This window comes from Mirounga leonina, unplaced genomic scaffold (genome assembly GCF_011800145.1).
Source record: "Mirounga leonina isolate KUSES-001 unplaced genomic scaffold, KU_Mleo_1.0 Mir_174, whole genome shotgun sequence".
Classification (NCBI taxonomy): Eukaryota; Metazoa; Chordata; class Mammalia; order Carnivora; family Phocidae; genus Mirounga; species Mirounga leonina.
Genome location: NW_023270451.1, coordinates 18,323,108 through 18,342,970, shown reverse-complemented (window position 1 = coordinate 18,342,970; position 19,863 = coordinate 18,323,108). Strand labels below are relative to the sequence as shown.

The 19,863-nt window shown below is 34.6% G+C and overlaps 1 protein-coding gene across 1 annotated transcript in view; it reads right to left on the bottom strand.

The window, feature by feature from the left end:
- The window catches only part of CFAP69 (cilia and flagella associated protein 69), a 58,260-nt gene that overhangs the window by 24,343 nt on the left and 14,054 nt on the right, over positions 1–19,863 (bottom strand). Inside the window, exons 2-11 of the mRNA XM_035020516.1 lie at positions 18,905–18,964; positions 16,824–16,889; positions 14,333–14,442; positions 11,766–11,842; positions 9,251–9,349; positions 8,112–8,261; positions 7,836–8,013; positions 6,053–6,176; positions 2,331–2,379; positions 2,113–2,234 (exon numbers count right to left, since the gene is read on the bottom strand). Coding sequence (XP_034876407.1) covers positions 2,113–2,234; positions 2,331–2,379; positions 6,053–6,176; positions 7,836–8,013; positions 8,112–8,261; positions 9,251–9,349; positions 11,766–11,842; positions 14,333–14,442; positions 16,824–16,889; positions 18,905–18,964 — 1,035 coding nt within the window. The remainder of the gene's footprint in view (positions 1–2,112; positions 2,235–2,330; positions 2,380–6,052; positions 6,177–7,835; positions 8,014–8,111; positions 8,262–9,250; positions 9,350–11,765; positions 11,843–14,332; positions 14,443–16,823; positions 16,890–18,904; positions 18,965–19,863) is intronic.

Below are 19,863 nucleotides of genomic sequence, written 5' to 3'. Positions count from 1 at the left end.
ATCTAAGAAAATTAAAGATTTCCAGTGTGATGTTTTATTAGGAATTTAAAAAAATTTCCTTCCTAAAGATCCCAACCTACAGTAAGTACCAAAAACAAAACAAAACAAAAACAAAACCAAAAAACAACCAGTTGGCTGTGATCCCCTTATCTCGGATATGCACTCTCTAGCTGACAATAATATAATAATATAATATAATATGTCTGTGCTTATATATGTAATTTAACTCCTGCTTATGATCAAACCACAAGAGCAGAAAATTTGGGGCAAATAAACTGCTGGCATTTCTCTCTTCCCTCACTTTTTGAAAAAGAAACATTTCACAGACTCAACTGTATACTATAAAAATATCAATTTTTCCAAAATAATGACTGTGGCTAATTTTTTTATTTTTATTTTTTAAAGATTTTATTTATTTATTTGACAGAGAGAGAGACACAGCAAGAGAGGGGACACAAGCAGGGAGAGTGGGAGAGGGAGAGGTAGAAGCAGGCTTCCCGTGGAGCAGGGAGCCCCATGCAGGGCTTGATCCCAGGACCCTGGGATCATGACCTGAACCGAAGGCAGAAGCTTAACAACTGAGCCACGCAGGCGCCCCATCTGTGGCTAATTTTTAAGCACTTGCAACAGAACTTATACAAATATTCTAGTCAACCAATGCCACTCAGGTCACAACCCATATTTATAATTACATGCCTAGAATTTTAAAATTGTACTGAATCCATGATTTCAATAAAATAGAAAAATGCATAGCTATTATAATATGACAACGTAGTTAATATTATGGCTGATTCTGATTGATACTTATATATGGTTCACAAGATAGCAGCAGACAATGTGCCATATTCTATTCAATTTTCTTTTCATTTGGCATTATTTTATAAAGACTTTTTCACAATAACACCTATGAACTTCTCTAAATTTTCTACTAGTCCACTGGGAATGAACACAAGATTTAGAATTGAGAAAGCAGGAATAAGAACAACAGCTAGTTCTAGCATTACTATAAATGTTAAGTGGATAATGTTTTCAAAATACTCCATGAACTAAAAATAACAGTACACATATTCATTATCACTACAATTACTGGGCCACAAACATATGACATAAAAAAAATTAGTTGATTCCACCTCTCACATAGTGCTTTAAGAAGCTCACCATAGTCTTTATGCCATTTGACTCTGTTGTCAACTAAAGTGGTTTATAAACTGTAGTGTACATTTTGTTTCCATAGAGATTTTAATAGTTATATAATACTTCACTGTACTAATAAAACCATATTTTATGTAATGATATTTTATTTGCATTTCAGAAAATACATTTAGATTCTATAGAGCATATATTTTTGATGTAAATAATAAAGTTGTAACTGTAAAGACAATTTTTTCCTTCTCTGAGCATATTTTAGTGCGTATATATGTGTGTTCCTCAAAGTGGTATTACCAAAAAATTCTGAGCTCTTTTAACTCATAATAATTCCGTGAGATAGGTGTTATCCTCATTTTGAAATTAAGATATCTGGGATTGGGGCACCTGGGTGGCTCAGTTGGTTAAGCATCTGCCTTCAGCTCAGGTCATGATAGTCCTGCATGGGGCTCCCTGCTCAGCAGGAAGCCTGCTTCTCCCTCTCTCTTGGCCTGCTGCTCCCCCTGCTTGTGCTCTCTCTCTCTCAAATAAATAAACAAAATCTTAAAAAAAAAAAAAAAAAGATATCTGGGATTTACAAAAACTAAACAGCCTATTCAGGATCACATTGCTAAAAAATGACAGCACTGCATTCTGCCTGACTAAAGCCTTAACCACAATATGGTCAGAGGTAGACTATTAGGCTGGATGGACCTATATGGATTTTTTTTCATTTTATGTTTTCTTATTCAGGAGATCTAAATACATAAAAAAATCTCTAAGGTTCTCCTGCCTTTTTTTTGTTTATGTGGTTTAAATTTGGTGAATTCACTGTTTATTAACAGGTAAGCAAAAGAAATTTTGAGAAGATGAAATTCTGGCCAATAAGAGTTACTTTCTATGGTAAACATATGGGTTAATGAAAGATTTGCCGTCATGACTTTAAAAAAGTTATACTACAAAGTGAGACACTTTGGTTATTTTTACCTGTATAGTAGGTAAATCTTTACATAAGATCACAATTATATTGAATAGCAATTTCTTCAATTCAAAATCTTCATAGGAATTAGAAAGCTTAAGACCTTTTACCAAAGGATTTTGACTTTTAACTGTGAGAGGGGAAAAAAAAGAAAATAAAGTAAAAGCTAAAATAATGTATAAGACTCATCAAGATAATTATAGGTTGAAAGTTTTATGGTTTTTACCTTCATTAAAGGTTGCAAATAGTATCAAATCCCTGGTAAAGCCACATTCCTAATATAAATACACAGAAGGATAATTTAATTAGATGGAAATTACAGATGCCTGTATTTACCTAGTATTTATCTTAACCAGATTCCCCTTGTCATTCATTTGAATTCATAAAGTACTAATAATAGAAAGGGATGAAAGCAGGAAACATATAGCCCAATAAACTTGTAATTAATATAAACTTCTGTTGGCTCTAAGAAATATTTTTACAGTATTCTATGAATATTTTATAAGATGCTGTTTAAAATTTGGTAATTACCCAAAATGTATTAAGACTACAAATTACTTATCTAACTCATTATCTATACCTTTAAGTGACAAAATAAGGGTGAAAGATATTTTCGACAGCTTTTCTTCTTTTTTTTTTTAAATTTTTATATTTTTTATATTCTTATGTTAATCCCCATACATTACATCATTAGTTTTAGATGTAGTGTTCCATGATTCATTGTTTGTGCATAACACCCAGTGCTCCATGCAGAATGTGCCCTCCTCAATACCCACCACCAGGCTAACCCATCCTCCCACCCCCCTCCCCTCTAGAACCCTCAGTTTGTTTTTCAGAGTCCATCGTCTCTCATGGTTCATCTACCCCTCCGATTTCCCCCCCTTCATTCTTCCCCTCCTGCTACCTTCTTCTTCTTCTTCTTTTTTTTTTTCTTAACATATATTGCATTATTTGTTTCAGAGGTGCAGATCTGAGAGTCAACAGTCTTGCACAATCCACAGCACTTACCAGAGCACATACCCTCTCCAGTGTCTATTACCCAGTCACCCCATCCCTCCCACCCCACCCCCCACTCCAGCAACCCTCAGTTTGTTTCCTGCAATTAAGAATAATTCCTCATATCCGTGAGATCATATGATACATGTCTTTCTCTGTTTGACTTATTTCGCTCAACATAATACCCTCCAGTTCCATCCATGTCGTTGCAAATGGCAAGATCTCATTCCTTTTGATGGCTGCATAATATTCCATTGTATATATATATACCACATCTTCTTTATCCATTCATGACAGCTTTTCTTCTTAAACAACCCCCTTCCCACCTTGACCCCAACCACTCTCATGTGAAAAGTTTCGTCAAGAGATAACATAACAGTTCCTACTTAACATGAAAAGCCCTGAAGAATAACCAGAATTCCAAATATTTCAGCATGAGAGAACCCATTCCTGCCAGAGATATCCTAATTGGACTTTTTAATTAGGGAGAGTTTACAGGGGCAAACCCCTAGGTTTTTGAGCTTGCAGTGTTATGGTGCTACTGCTTTAGGATCCATATGGCTTCTTTAAATGTGAAGATGTTATTTGACTCATAAAACTCACCGGAATGTTTGCAAGGATGCTAATGAGTTTATTAACTAACCAGGGGCTTCCAAAGAAACATAGGTTTACCCAAACATTGCAGCCTTGACCAGAAAGCTAGGTAGGATTGTTGCCCCCATTTACACATATAAATTCTGTGATTGTTCTTTGTTGAGATCATTTGATAACCAATAATCATTTGATAATCATTTGGTAACCATTGGGGTTGAGGACTTCATTCCCAAATTTCCTTTAAATACAACTTAGAAAGTTTGTGGCTATGTGAATATCATTGCCAAAAATCTCAGCTTCTGGGCCTCCCCATATTTTATAATGTAAAAATCACTGAATGATTGACATCCCAGAGTAGAGATCAGAAGTCTTTCTGATCAGAAAGACTTTGTATTGGTCTATATATTTTTATAGACCTTTCTGATCAGAAAGACTTCTGATCAGAAACATGAGGCCAGGAGACAGTGGAACAATAGCTTCAAAGTGCCAAAAGGTAAAAATGTTCAACTTAGGGGCACCTGGGTGGCTCAGTTGGTTGGGCGACTGCCTTCGGCTCAGGTCATGATCCTGGAGTCCCTGGATCGAGTCCTGCATCCGGCTCCCTGCTCGGCCGGGAGCCTGGTTCTCCCTCTGACCCTCCCCCCTCTCATGTGCTCTCTGTCTCTCTCATTCTCTCTGTCTCAAGTGAATGGATAAAATCTTTAAAAAAAAAAAAATGTTCAACTTAGAATTCTATATTCTATGAACACAGACATCAATAATTAAGCTGAATTAAAGATATTTTCAGATAAAAGAAATTAAGCAGAGTAGCTTCTATAAGAAACCTTCCTACAGGTAACAATTATAAACTCTGAACAAAATATAAAAACAACTGTCTTGTGACAAGTAGATACTGGAGGGGAGTCAGAACTTTGAAGGAGATGGTACTGCATGAGTTTCCCTTTTTTAAAAAATGGCTTTTAGATTGAAGCCAGGCCCTAGTCCACACCATGTGTGGATGCTACAACTCAGGATAAAGCTGTTATCTTAGTGGTTTGAACACTCAGAGGGCAGAGGTAATCTCAGGGCAACTATTGCTCCCGGAAAGTGAAGGGAGAAATCCCATAAAGGAGAGAGCTGTGGAAAGGGAACTTCAACTTCTGTGTATAAACTGCCAAGTCTCTGGCTAATGCCTGAATCATGCTAAGGTAGGGACTACTCAAGCATCCTAGGTAAGGCTAAAAGAAATGAATTGAGATTTGACCTGCCATTCACCGTAGGGATGAGGAGCCAAACTAAATGTCTATTAATACAAAAGAATAAATATTTTTCAGAAGAGTACACCAGAATCCATGGTAAAGATGCTCATATTAAACAGAAAGACAAGAACTCTCAGCAGAGAAATAGAAACTATAAAAAGGAAACAAAAATTCAAAAACTAAAAAAGACAACATCTGAAATAAAAATGCACTGGATAGGATTAATAACAGAATGAAGATGACAGGGAAAACAAGTCAGTGAATTTAGATATATAGACCAATACAAATTATCACATCTGAAGTATAGAGAGAAAAATGATTGAAAAAAGTGAACAGAACCTCACGACAAACATGCATGTAATCTGAATTACAGAAGAGGGGAGAGAGAGAAAAGGGCTGATAAAATACTTGAAGAATAATGACCAAAAATGCTCCAAATTTAGTCAATTTACATACTCAGGAAGCTCTATGAATCAATCTCAAGCAGGATAAATACAAAGAAAATCCCATCTTGGCACATTACAGTAAAACTGCTGAAAACCAAAGGTAGAGGGAAAATCTTGAAAAACAGCCACAAAGCAAAGTGATACATTGTCCATGGGGAAACAACTTGAAATAACAAATACTTCTGATCAGAAACATGAGGCCAGGAGACAGTGGAACAATAGCTTCAAAGTGCCAAAAGGTAAAAATGTTCAACTTAGAATTCTATATTCTATGAACACAGACATCAATAAATAAGCTGAATTAAAGATATTTTCAGATAAAAGAAATTAAGAGAATTTGTTGCCAGCAGCCAGCAGATCTGCATCATAAGAAATGGGAAAGGAAATTCTTTAGGTGAAAGAGAAATGATGCCAGATATAAACTCGTATCATCAGCAAGGAAAGAAATGCATCATAAATGGTAAATATGTAAGCGAATTATAAAATATGAAAGAGAATCTCAAGTTTCCAAAAGGTTGTAAAGAACTGGCAGAACTACTGGTGACCATAATGACATTATAACATAACTTGCTATCACAACAAAGTTAATAAATTTTACAATGTTTTTTAGGACTCCTTCCCCCCACACCAGCTATTTCCACAATCAAAATTAATGCAGTCTGACTCATACTTACGATCATTGGTGCTCCGGGATTTTGAGCTATAATTGTAGTGATTACTAATATATCATTTCTAAGCTGATGATCATAATGACTAAAACCTCTCATAAACAGATTTTTAAATACTTCCTTCAAAGTCCTGGAAAGTAAAATCAGATCTTTAAAACAGTATTTCCATACATACAATGCTACTTAAGTGTCTATCAACAAAATCCCCTTTTTTATATTATACTATTCATTTCAAAGTATTTCTGATCGTTTCTACATTTCCAAATATGCCATGGAATTCAAGTCTGTATCAGATAAGAATCCATCAATCCAAATCTATACCTGTGGGCAAAGTGACTGCTCTAAAGTAAAGATTAATTCATATCATTTTCCTTTTTAAACTACTTAAAGGTTTTTCTTTAAGATTAAAAAGTCCTACCTTCTTACCAAGGCTTATCAAGCCTTTCATGTTATGGTCCCTGCTAACACTGTTCGCTTCATCTCCCACGATTCTATTTTCTGCTCCCAATATATTGAGTATCTTCCAGTTTTTTATTTTGCTAAGTTCTATTTTCACTTCTGTTCCTCTGTCTAGGATGCTCTCTGAATGCAAAACTCTTCTGTGTTGCCAGTTTGTATTTATCATTTAGATACCAAATTAGGGTTCATCAGGTTCATCTTTTTTTTTAAGATTTTATTTTTTTAAGTAATCTCTAAACCCAGTGTGGGGCTTGAACTCACAACACCGAGATCAAGAGTCGCATAGTCTACAGACAGAGCCAGCCAGGTGCCCCTTACTTGCCCTTCTTATGATAATAGTTCCTTTATTTCTATTTAGGCATTTACTCTTTTGGTCTTGCGAAGTTGCCTTCAATTTCCTTTTAGCCAGAGCATTTCTCTGTCACTAGTAAATCATTCTGGAATGGCATATGGCCATCCCAGACCACTCAGGACCAACAGGGACTCAATTCAAAGAATTTTCTTTGGCCTTTCAGAAGAGGAAGTCTTCTCTTCTGCTTGATTTGGGGTTGTAATTATGTGAACCTAAACTTCCTTTAGGTCTCACCATGTGGAGCTTGGGAATAAAGCTAACACTGTGGAAGACTGTAGAGGGATGATGAAGGTCACATCCTGTTATTTGCTGAGCACATGAAACCAGTTTTATCCTTGACCTTGTAGTTATATAAGCCCATAAGTATCCAATGTGGTTTAAATCAGTTGGGTTGGGTGTGTGCTGAATTGTTCTTTTCTAGAGAACATGTAGCACCTGTGATAGTCTCTTTCATAGCATTTAGTTGCCTGTTTACTTGTCCATCTTCTAACAATGCAAATTCCTTGGAAGCAGAGATCATGTCTGCATTGTTTTCGTTTGTATTTCTACGGCCTAGTACTGAAGTTGGCACAGAGCAGACAATAATTATTTGATGAATAAGTGAATAAGTAACTTAAAGGCTCACTTATATTTTATTGCTAATGCTTATTGCAATATCCAGAAGAGAGTAAGTATTTAAAAATAAGTTATTGAATGAACAAACAAAATAGTTCTTTTAAATGTCTAATTTATTTTATACTTCTTCAAAGACATAATTTAGTTTTGTTAACAAGCTACTTTAAAAGCTTTCCAAATAGAAAAAAAATGGCTTGCTATTGCACAAATGCATTTCTACCACAGCATAAAAATGATGTCCTGAAACATAGTCATTACATGACTCAAAAGCCTAATCGAAAACAAATTCAAACAAAGACGTTAGTTATGTTATTGGTTATCATTTTAAGGTTAAAAAACATTCCTACCTAACTGTTTACTTACAGCAAACATTCCAAGTTACTAAGCTGTTGTATGATTTCTTCTTTTGGAGATTTTTCCAATAAATTCCAAAGTATTTCTGATGAACGAAACAGAAGCTGTCCAGAGGGATCTGGGTCATTGAGGTGAGCACAGATTCCACTGGCTGCTTGTGCTTTCATCATTAAAGTGCAATTAACTTCTGAAAATAAATTTAAAAATTATTTATGTTGTACAGTCTTGACACGGTTAAATAGAAACAAAAATAGTTGAGAAAGAAGTATTTAATAATATACAAACCAGAAGTTGAGAGATGTTGCAGAGCTTTAAGCACCCAAAGTTTCTCAACAAGTTGATTTTCAAGTAAGGTCAATGATTGGACCATTGTTTTTGCCAATCCTCCGACCTCAGCCATCTTAATCTTGTATGATGAACTTGCTTGCTGGTAACCTAACAACAATTAGTTAATAAATATGTAAGTTACCTCACATAGTAATCATCCGTGTTCAGACAAAGGAATGAGTAATATTATTAAACGACAGCAATAACAACTTTAAAAAAAGTGTATGGCATTTTAAAATGGTATTGAACAGGGATAGGCAAAATTTTTTCTTTTTTCTTTTAAGGATTTTATTTATTTATTTGACAGAGAGACAGCAAGAGACGGAACACAAGCAGGGGGAGTGGGAGAGGGAGAAGCAGGCTTCCCGCTGAGCAGGGAGCCAAATGATGCAGAATCTATCCTAGGACTTCAGGATCATGACCTGAGCTGAAGGCAGACGCCTAACAACTGAGCCACCCAGGCGCCCCTGGGCAAAATTTTTCTATAAAAGGCCAGGTAATGAGTCAATTCAAAAATTTAAAAAATTAAATTTAATATATATATTATATATATAATATAATGATGTATGTCCTCCTTATAAAGGTCAAGGATTTAATTATTTCTTTGGAGTCTTCCTGCAGAATAGACAATATCTAAAGAGTAACTGGGCAGAGTCATCATAAACATTTTCCAAGAATATTGACTCATCAAGACACCTGGCTCAAGGGCATAAGTGACTTAATGGAGACACCTATTGTTTCTGGGAGTCTGAGAAGACAGGTGCACCTGACCATAATCCTCAATAAAAACCACAGGCCCCAAGCAAGGACAAGACTCACTCTTCTTTCCTTTCTGAGTCTTCTGGATGCTCTGTCCATATCTACACTCTCTCTATGTCTTCAATAATCTCTGCTCTCACTTCCACTTGGCTTGTGTTTGATTCCTATCCTGCACAGAGCCAACGACCCTTTTGGCTGGTCCAGTGGGAACCCCTCTGGGTCCTCGGACCTAGCTCGCCTGCATCAATCCCACTGTGTCTTTCCAAGTTCAAAGAGAATGAGAAAGAATATTATTTTACAGACATAAGTTATTACTAAAAGACCTTTGAAAACTTCACCTGTAATATGCTTCTTTGGTGGTTCTGCATGATAAAAGTCAACAATACACTTACAAATTTGTATCCTCAATTCAGAATTTGGTATTTTCATTAATTCACCTGCCAGAAAGAGAAATGACTGCTATTTAATAACACTGTCATGTTTACTTGCAAATTTAAATGTGTTAGTAATATGATTAAAAATATCCTCACTAGAAGTTCAAACTGGACCATGTAATTTTATACATGCGCACATGCATACGTGAAATATCTTGGACCTATCCTTATAATATTTGGCCCCTCAATCAACTCAGCCTCTCCTTCCCGGGAAGAAAAGAAGAAAATATGGTTAATAACATAAATAATGGAACCAGACTGTTTAAGATTAAATACTGGCTCTGCCACTTACTACCTATGTGAACTTGTGTCTTACTTTTCTCACCTATAAAATGTGTATAACGATAGTTACTACTTTAAAGATTGCTGTGGGAATTAATATGAAAAAAAGCTGAGAATAGCGTTTGGCATATAGTAAGTTACTGTTATTATTCTGGCAAGATATGGGTTAGCATTTTTCTCTTTAACTAGAGAATCAGTAATTTGTTGCCTCTAATAATGCATCCTTTGCTTAGAGAAGTTCCAAGTGTGCTCTGCTTTTCAATTTGCAGACAGACTGGAAAACAGTGAGTTTCTAGGCAATCTTTGCCCTACATATAATAGTTTCATGTTCAAGTTATCTTGGTGGAGATGAAGGATTGGGAAGGTTCTTTTTCAGGCCTATCTAAATTACTTCTGAACTGGCTTCAGCCTATACTTCAAACTGGATTGTTCTTGCTCCAATGAACTACAAGTTATGATCCCTAAGAGAATCTGAAAATGATCTGTGGGATTCTGGAACTATTCCATGTCCTCTGCATGCCTGGGACAACTGGAGTTGGGAGAATCAGCTTCAGGGCTGAACCAGATGTGAGTGGACTCTGTGAGGGAAACAGTTAATGAGGTGTTCCTGGAACACTCCTGTTTTGCATTAGGATTTGCATAATGTTCACCTCTGGAAATGATCAGTGAGTGGGGATGCAAATGGACAGAAGGAGGAAGCACATAGGAAAATCTCACCCTTGCTTTAGGAGAATCTATCTGCAAAAGATACCACTAAAAAAAGAAGAAGAAAAGAAGACAGTTTCAAGATGATTCCCTTAATTTCTTTTGAACATTTCTTTTGATGTTGAAAAAAATCACTATGTTTTGGAAAACTTTATTCAATAGGAACAACTAAAATTTTCCAACAAAACTAATGTTCAAGTTTATGGGAAATTCTAAGGTTTCTCATCTGCTTCTCTACCCTTTTTTAAGTTTAGATCATTTCTCACAGTTTCCTGTTTCATAATCTCAGAATAGAGTGCCAACTTTTTCCCTCACACATTTCCAAAATCCTACTCTTGAATCAGAAATAACTATCGCTTAAAAGAAAAAGTAATATGATTTAATACTACATAATAGAAACTGGAAGTTTTTAGTAAAAACGAACAGCTTTGTTCAACCCTTTATAATCTATACAATTATTTTAGTTTAAACTCATGTTTCCAGCTATTAAAAAACAAGGTAGAGAACAGTAGCACTTGCAGTCAATAATCAGTGAAGGGAGCTCATTTTAAGCTAAGAGTTCATACTTTCTTCAAGTGTTCGAAGGCAGGCAAGCAATTATTCAGCAAAGAGCAGACTGACACAGTAAGAAAGAGCCATGTATTTATCATACAAATGCCTATCAATACTCTTAGAGACAACATTTAAAAATAATAAGGGTAACAGAGGCATTTTTTAATGTTATCAACCAAACCTACATCTTTTATCTGTTAATATTATGATTAATGATCATTAATGATAATGGGTTGGCTTCCCAGTGTAAACTTCGATGCTAGAGATTCACAGAATTAAAGTTTCCTGTTAGTTTCCAACCTGGTTGTTCCTTGTGGTCACCTTATCTAACTCCCCATTTATTCTAATTTCCTTGATGCCTTTATCCACTCTAGGCCATAATAATTTCTCCCAGAATATCTACCGTTGAAGACTATGAAACTTATTTAGATATAAAAGGATTAAAGTCTCCCTATTTTATGATTTTATTTAAAATTTTAGATTATTTAATGAATAATTTGGATCTCAGTGATTCTAGCAATTAGATTCTAGCAATTATTAGAGTTTAATTTGAAAACATTTTTGTGATTATTGAGAGGTACATATACTTCAGATTTACAAAAAAGTTATATTCCAACAAACTAAATAACATCAAGACAAATAAGCATCTGCCAGTCCTTCAATTAAGGAACACAGAATCTTGTTGGTATCATAAAACGCCTCAGTGGAAAACAATACAAAAATTATCAACAAGCACACTATGATTAATTGCCAATCAGAAACAAGAAAAGGACCTACATTTGGAAGAGTACTCTAAAACTTAGTAATTAAGACATTTCTTTCTTGTCAGTAGGGCCTGTCATATGCTACACCCCTTAATCTTGAAGAAATCTTAACTTACCCAGAAGCGCGATTGAATTAGCAGTATCTTCAGCATATGTTATTTCATCTGATACTTTCTTTTTCAAAAATGGCAAGCTTCAATAAGAATGAAGAATGCAGGAGTTATGTTTAATGAAGTCCTTAATTGAACCATCATTGGCAAAGGAGGGGAAAATCCTTTCTAAAGAATAAAATGAGGATAATAGCCTGTTCCGTAGCCCTGGGAGAACTGGCAACTATCAAAGAATTTTTGTGTTTCTAACTGATCAAATAGAAGATAGAATAGGTTTATGAAAATGAAGAGAGATGAACATAAAAGGCAAGGGTTACGAAAGCCATCTTGCAACACTGTATAAATAAAAAATTTAAATATTTAATTACATAAAAACAATAACAAATATTGATATTAGAATTATACTTCACAGCTACTATAACAAAAGTTACTTGAAAATAATTTATTTAAAAATCATAAAAGAGGGCGCCTGGGTGGTTCAGATGGTTAAGCGTCTGCCTTCGGCTCAGGTCATGATCCCAGGGTCCTGGGATCGAGTCCCACATCGGGCTCCCGGCTCAGCGGGGAGCCTGCTTCTCCCTCTGACCCTCTCCCCTCTCGTGCTGTTTCTCTCTCGCTCGCTCTCTAAAAAATAAAAAAAAATAAAATCTTAAAAAAAAAAATAAATAAAAATCATAAAAGATAGGGCATTCAAACCTAGGTCATTAGTCTAAATGTCAAAGGAGAAATAAAAATTATTTCTTCAATACAAAATATGAACTATTTTGGTATTTCATGAGTTCAAAATTTGAACCTCATGTGCTATATAAAAGTATAATATATCCTCTCTATAGGACTTTTAATTCAAGTTTTTCAAGAAAAAATTTCAAGATATTTCAAGGGCAAGCTATGAAAGGACAATTTTATAAATGCCACAGAGGTTCATTTTTTAGTGTTTGTTAGAATTTTTCATTTGAAACCAATAACTTATTACTTGTTATCCAGCTCAAGCTGGATCTCTAAAGTGAACTCTAAAATTACTTCTTCTTGTCCTCAAACTTTTTCCTTTTCTACCAGAGGAAACAATCTATAAGATAAAGCACTAGAAGAGTTTCCCCCTCAAAAGGTTATAAAAATAACATGCATTATACTTCTGAAGTAGTGAGAAAACATATTACATAGAAGCCAAAACAGAAAGGCTAGGTTTTATTTTTTATTTTCAATGTTTTTATCCCCCAAAATTGTCTTGAGAAGGGGATCAAGTGAGGGTGAGGTGTGGAGAAATATACAGGATGAAAACAGAAATTAGGAAAGGAGAAAAAAATTAAATAATGTGAATAATTATGAAATCTGAGGGAAAGTAAAGAGTGTAATTCAAAAGTCTTGTCATTTTATGTAAGGAAACATTCAGTCACAGCTTTCACAGAGAACCAGTTCTTGGTGGTGCTCTTCACTGGCATTACTCAAAGTAATGCTTACAGGCCTGGTATTCTAGGACTTGCAGAGCCTTGAAATTTGAAATGATAACAATATAATCTCACATCAATATAATAATAATTTCTGATTAATACATAAAATTTCCTTGAAAGCACCAGAGCAATAGTTTATTTCTTTATTTTTCACAATCTGTATTAAAAAGTAAGCCCTGGTAAAGGCATTCAATAAAGTATTTTTTATGATTTTGTTCAGATATCAAAAAAAATGAAGTGTATATAGTTATAAAATTTTTAAATGTTACTGCTACTAAGAGTTGAAACTACCATGTATACATACTACTACTACCATTTGTATACTAAAAGAAACATGCTATTGAAAAAGTTAAATTGGTAGAAAGATTTAGAAGGTTAAATTTATGGAAAGGTTTATTCCTACTTAAAGAAATCTCCTCTACTATATTATTTTGAAAACTAAAAATGGATATTTTAATGTATATCTGGATTAGCTACTATGCGGCAGCAAACAAGCTGAAGATACTACTAGTTCCCCCAAATGGTTGGAGAAACAATAATATAGAGGATAGGATATATTAATCTTATAATGCTGACCTCTAATTTACATTTTAAAAATTATATTTATGTAATTTACATTTACATAAACAAATTTAAAATTGATTTTATAATGCTGACCTCTAATTTACATAAAAAATATATACCAGAAATGACTGGTGATATTTTATACTTCATTCAAATTTGAAAAATCAATAAAACATGACTCAGAAATTAATATATCTTGGAGAGTCAAATTTTCTAAAAAGAGAAAAAAAACTAGACTGAAACTATTTAGCTGTGTTCATAAATTTCCTCAAAAATTCTCTAAAAAGTCACAATTTCTTGCTTCCACCTCACATTTATTGCTCACTTGAGAACAACTTATTATGACAAAACATTTTAATATACTTACAGTTTAATCTCTTGTGGCTAGCTATCTCAGACTACAATAAAATTGACTACCTTTGAAATATCAACTGGAATCAAGTGATCAGGTGAAGTTTTCTGAGTCATCTCTTTACTATACCATACTGCATATCTTTGTAATACAAAATAAAACATAATAAAATACTGCATGCTAATGTAAATTAAAGAAAAAAAACTTACCCACATAATTTTAGGATATTAGATGCAGATTCTATAAAGTGGGGCTGGTTTTCAATTTTTTCTGCACACAGATTCAAAATTTTAAATATTTGTGCTAAATCCCTTAGGGGCTTTAATACTTTTAGTTAAGAAATAAAATTAAGATTAGTATTTATTAGCATAGTCTTTATAGATTTCGGTCAAGAAAATCTATAGAATTCCATCTATTTTGTTAAATGTGGTTGACAATGTTTTAATTATACTAATTTTGAACTGTATATAGGAAAACTTAGAACCATATTTTTTTCAGGAACATTATTTAATTTTTGTCTCAGTAACCTCTTATTCAAAATATTGTTTTCTCTTCTCACCATATCTTTAGAATTTGATTACTAACTATTATACCATGGATTCAGCTGATCAATAACTATTGGCAATAAGTAATAACACATTGAAAACAGTTAATGACTCACTTTTATCCTTCATCTTTTCCCCACTCACACATAAAACATACAGTGCTCCAGAATAAACAACCCAACCCTACCTTTTCTTTATTTTATTAACATTATTCAGATGCATTTTCTTGCTTTCAAGGTATAAGTTGAGATTTTTTTTCATTTAAAACTAGTATAAAAGCAAAATTTACCTCTTCTAAATCTTGAAGTAACAGCACTTTTTATCTATTTAAAAAACTCAACTGGTACATAAACAAATTTCACGGATATTCTTTTAAAGCCAAGGAAACATGATAGTTGTGACATACTTCTTTGGTTGAGTCCTATCACTTCTAGTCTCTTTCTAGGAGCTTCTTAGGAAAAGATGGGAAAGCTGGATATACTGGAAGTACAAACCTCTGTACCTACGGAAGTGACCAAGATACTTCTCTAACTTATTTTTGCTTTGTTTTATCATATGTAAAGCCAGCATATGAAAGGCCTTCAGAAATAGAGCCATTTGGGGGCACCTGGCCGGCTCACTCGGTTAACCAGGTCTGACTCTTGATCTCTATCTCAGGGTTGTAAGTTCAAGCCCTAGTGTGGAGCCTAGTTAAAAAAAAAAAAAAAAAATAGAGCCATTTGCCACCAACTCTCTAACTTGAAGAAGAAAAAAATGATGGAGGTGTTGAGGTATCAGGGTCAGACAGGGAAAGAAATTACTTGCTAGTAGACTTTTTTGGCTACCAGTAAATAATGCTCGATATCCACAAGCCCTCAACAAATCCATATAAAAGGAGGCTAAAATAAGGCAAGAAAAGAATTCAAATAAAATTTTAAGGCACATTTCCCTGAGTGGGAGGCTTAAGATGTTTGAAATACTGAAACAAGCTAATATTAGAGACTTACATCTTTAGACAATTTTTGGAGGTTGTGGAGACCACTACTACTGAAGGGGTGCTCTATGGACCACTGCCAGTTCTGAAATTCTCTGTTACCAGTCTGTGGTAAGACGACTACAGACAGTGAGAGTTTCCTGTGACAACTGTATTGCCTTCTGTAATAGCTAATGCATGCAAAGCTTGTAACAAAAACAACAACAACCTAACAATAAACTGGTTCTTAAGCACAGACAGTTCTGAGTTGCACTGGTTTCCATATATTCTGATCAGGTGGTATATACAATGGGAATAACAAATTTATATAATATCTTACTGGTTATCAAGCACTTGCATGTACATTATCTCATCTAGTCTTCCTAGCAAACTCAGGGGGTGCTGTTATCCCCATTTTATAAGGCTGGAGAAGTTAAGAAGCTTATCAAAATTACAACTAATCAAGTATATTGGTCGAAAGAAGACTTTGACTTGGCCCTCCTAACTATATCCACTGTCTCTCTGAGTCTATAAAAACTGCCATTAGCTGCACAGAATTAAGTACATTAATCTGTTTCTTCAATTTTATATTCTGAAAACCAAAAAGTATAATTCTGTGAAAAACACAAAATGTTAGATATTTTCTGTGGTAGACAGAATAATGGCCTGCCCAAAGATGATCACATCCTGAGTCCCAGAACTTGTGAATATATTACCTTACATGGCAAAGGGACTTCACACGTGATTAAATTAAAAATCTTGAGATGGGAAAGTTATCCCAGATTATCCAGATAGGCTCACAGTAATCAGAGGGATCCTACCTGGGAAAGAGAGAGGCAGGAGAGGATCAGAGAAGATGGGACCACAGAAACAGAGGTGAGAGTGGTGCTACTTTGAGGGAGGGGCCATGAGCCAAGGAATGCTGGCCACCTTAGAAGCTGGGAAAAGCAAGGATGGGGATTCACCTCGAGAGCTTTCAGAAGGAAGCCAGCCCCGCCAATATCTTGACTTTAGCCCAGTGATGCTGATTTTGGACTTCTGACCTCCAGAAGTGTAAGATAAAAGCTTTAAGCTGTTTTATGGCACTAAGTTTGTGGTAATTTGTTACAGCAGCAAGAGGAAAATAATATATTTTCTAATAAAAATTCTCTCATTTCAGGATAAATGAAACAAACATACAATACATATATATGTAAAGGATACAAGTCCATTCTGATAACACTGCATCAGTTTCTTGACAGATTGAAGTTGTTTTTCTTCTAAATCATCCTAAAACAAGTTATCTATTTTAGTTCTTTTGTACTATTAAATCTGTTGAGATTTTTAAAATTTCTTTAATATAAAAAGAAAGTAGACATTAAATTTATCAAGTAATTCTTAAATTACTATATTATAATGTAAGCATTATAAAATGTTTCCTGAAAGAGTGAAGGTAAAAATAAACGTATCATTTAAATTTGACCAGGCAACTGAGAATCAAAACTAAGTTAATATAAAAGCAGCATTTGTTTTCTTTTTCTTTTTTTTTAAAAGATTTTATTTATTTATTTGACAGAGAGACACACAGTGAGAGAGGGAACACAAGCAGGGGGAGTGGGAGAGGAAGAAGAAGCAGGCTTCCTGCAGAGCAGGGAGCCCGATGTGGGGCTGGATCCCAGGACCCTGGGATCATGACCTGAGCCGAAGGCAGACGCTTAACGAATGAGCCACCCAGGCGCCCCAGCAAGCATTTGTTTTCAGAAATAATATTAACAATACTTGAATTTGCTGAGCAGTTTTCTATGTCATGCACCATATATGTACTATAGATACATGTCATTTCATTAATTTTTAAAACAACCCTATTAAGAAGGTGCCATTACTATCTCTCTTTTCCAGAATAGGAAACTCAAGCAAAACACTCATTTGTCCAATATCAGCTAGCTGATAAGTGGTGGTGTTAGAAGTCAAATTTGGCAATCTGTCTGCAGAAATTGTATTTTTAACCTCTAAATTATGCCCAGTATACTGGCACAAACATCTTCAGCCAGTTAAAACAAAACAAAAATCAATACAGTGATGTGTTTGTTTACATAACTGAATCACTCTGTCCTTTTAAAGTTCTTATATCCTTCATGAGAAGCTGTGGCATTTTATACATTTTTAATTTTTTTTTGGTCTACCCTTATTTAACAACTAGTAGGAGCTCTATGTCATTGAGTTTTGTTTTTTTTTCTTTTTTTAAAATGCAGATATATTCAAAATTAAAAATAACTTTTACAACAAACACAGTCAGCAAGAGATACATTATTTTTATTGTGTTTTTTTCTATCTTAAAATGTAGAAACTAGGGCGCCTGGGTGGTTAAGCGACTGCCTTCGGCTCAGGTCATGATCCTGGAGTCCCGGGATCGAGTCCCACATCGGGCTCCCTGCTGAGCAGGGAGTCTGCTTCTCCCTCTGACCCTCCCCCCTCTCATGTGCTCTCTCTCAAATAAATAAATAATAAAAAAAAAAGAAAGAAAAAGAAAATGTTAAACATTTAAAAAAAATGTAGAAACTAAAAAATGTAAAATAATAAGTAAATTTTTGTGCCTACTAATCACTAGACATTGTTTGGTTTTGATTGGCTCTACCGTGATCAACCCATTTTCCACATATTAAAAGTATGCAATCTTTATCCTGTAGTAATTTTATACTTTGTGTTGGCTTTTAGGCACTCTGTTGATTCTTGGGTAATGTCAGGAGAGTGTGGTGTGTGAGCATGCATTAAATGGATTTATTGTCTTTTCTCCCAATGCCTAAACTCTCCACTTTGAATCTTATATCTGAAATAATTTCATTTCCATTTCCATATAAGATTCTTCTCAAAACAGATTACTTATGAGTATGTATGAGTATGTATGTGTGTGTGTATATATATCTCCAGATTTCATATCAGAAAATTTTAAGTAGTACATCATGATATGCTTTTTCTACCCTTGCTCCCCACATCCTACTTGGTAACAAGCAATTAATAAAGCCTAGAAGAGTCTTCCTCTACTCTTATGATACCTTCTGTTTATAATCACCATTCATTTGTCCATCCCACAAAACCAAATGTAATCTCCTCCTCCAGCCTCCCTTCCAGGTTAAATACATTCATACTAACTTATTTAAACAGTTCTTGAATACAAGACACTTACTAGTTGAAATCTTTTCAACAAAAAAAAGAAAGGAGACTTATTTTGGGGGAATACATGTTACCTTTCAGGGAAATCATAGTTTATAAGTGATATAGCAGAGAAATTTTCTCTCAAAGCTTACTTTATCAGTCTCTTCAAGGAGGTTGATGACACGATTTAGGTCCATGGTCTTGAAAGCACCCTAAAAGCACACACAACTCTTAGAATTTGTGTCATGAGAATCAAGAAATCACATCAAACACACTATTTTTACATGATATTCCTTGGCAACTTAAAAATATCTTACGACAAAAAGATAGGGAAAGGGGATGATGGAGGGATGGACAAGATGGGTGAAGGGGAATGAGAGATATAGACTTCCAGTTATGGAATGAATATCATAGGGATGAAAGGTACCAACAGCACAGGAAATATAGTCAATGGCATGTAATAGTGTCTGGTGACAGATGGGAGCTACACTTGTGGTGAGCACAGCATAACTATAGATTTGTGGAATGACTATGTTGTACATCTGAACCTAATGTAACATTGTGTGTCAACTATACTTCAATTAAAAAAAGGGGGAGAGTGAAAAGCTTATAAGAGTAAATCAATTTTGGAGTTAAAAGAAAAAAAAAAACAAAACGCAGAAATATTAAAGTGGTCCTCTAAGTAAAGAGAGAGCCTAAAAGTAACACAGACCAGAAAGGAACACAGACAATATACAGTAACAGTCACCTTACAGGAAATACAATGGCACTAAATTCACATCTTTCAATAGCTACCCTGAACGTAAATGGGCTAAATGCCCCAATCAAAAGACACAGGCTATCAGATTGGATAAAAAAAGACCCATCAATATGCTGTCTGCAAGAGACTCATTTTACACCCAAAGACACCTCCAGTTGAAAGTGAGGCGGTGGAAAACAATTTACCATGCTCATGGACATCAAAAGAAAGCTGGGTGGCAATCCTTAGATCAGACAAATTAGATTTTAAACCAATAAGAGAGGAGGAAGGACACTATATCATACTTAATGGGTCTATCCAACAAGAAGATCTAACAATTGTAAATATCTATGCCCCTAACATGGGAACAGC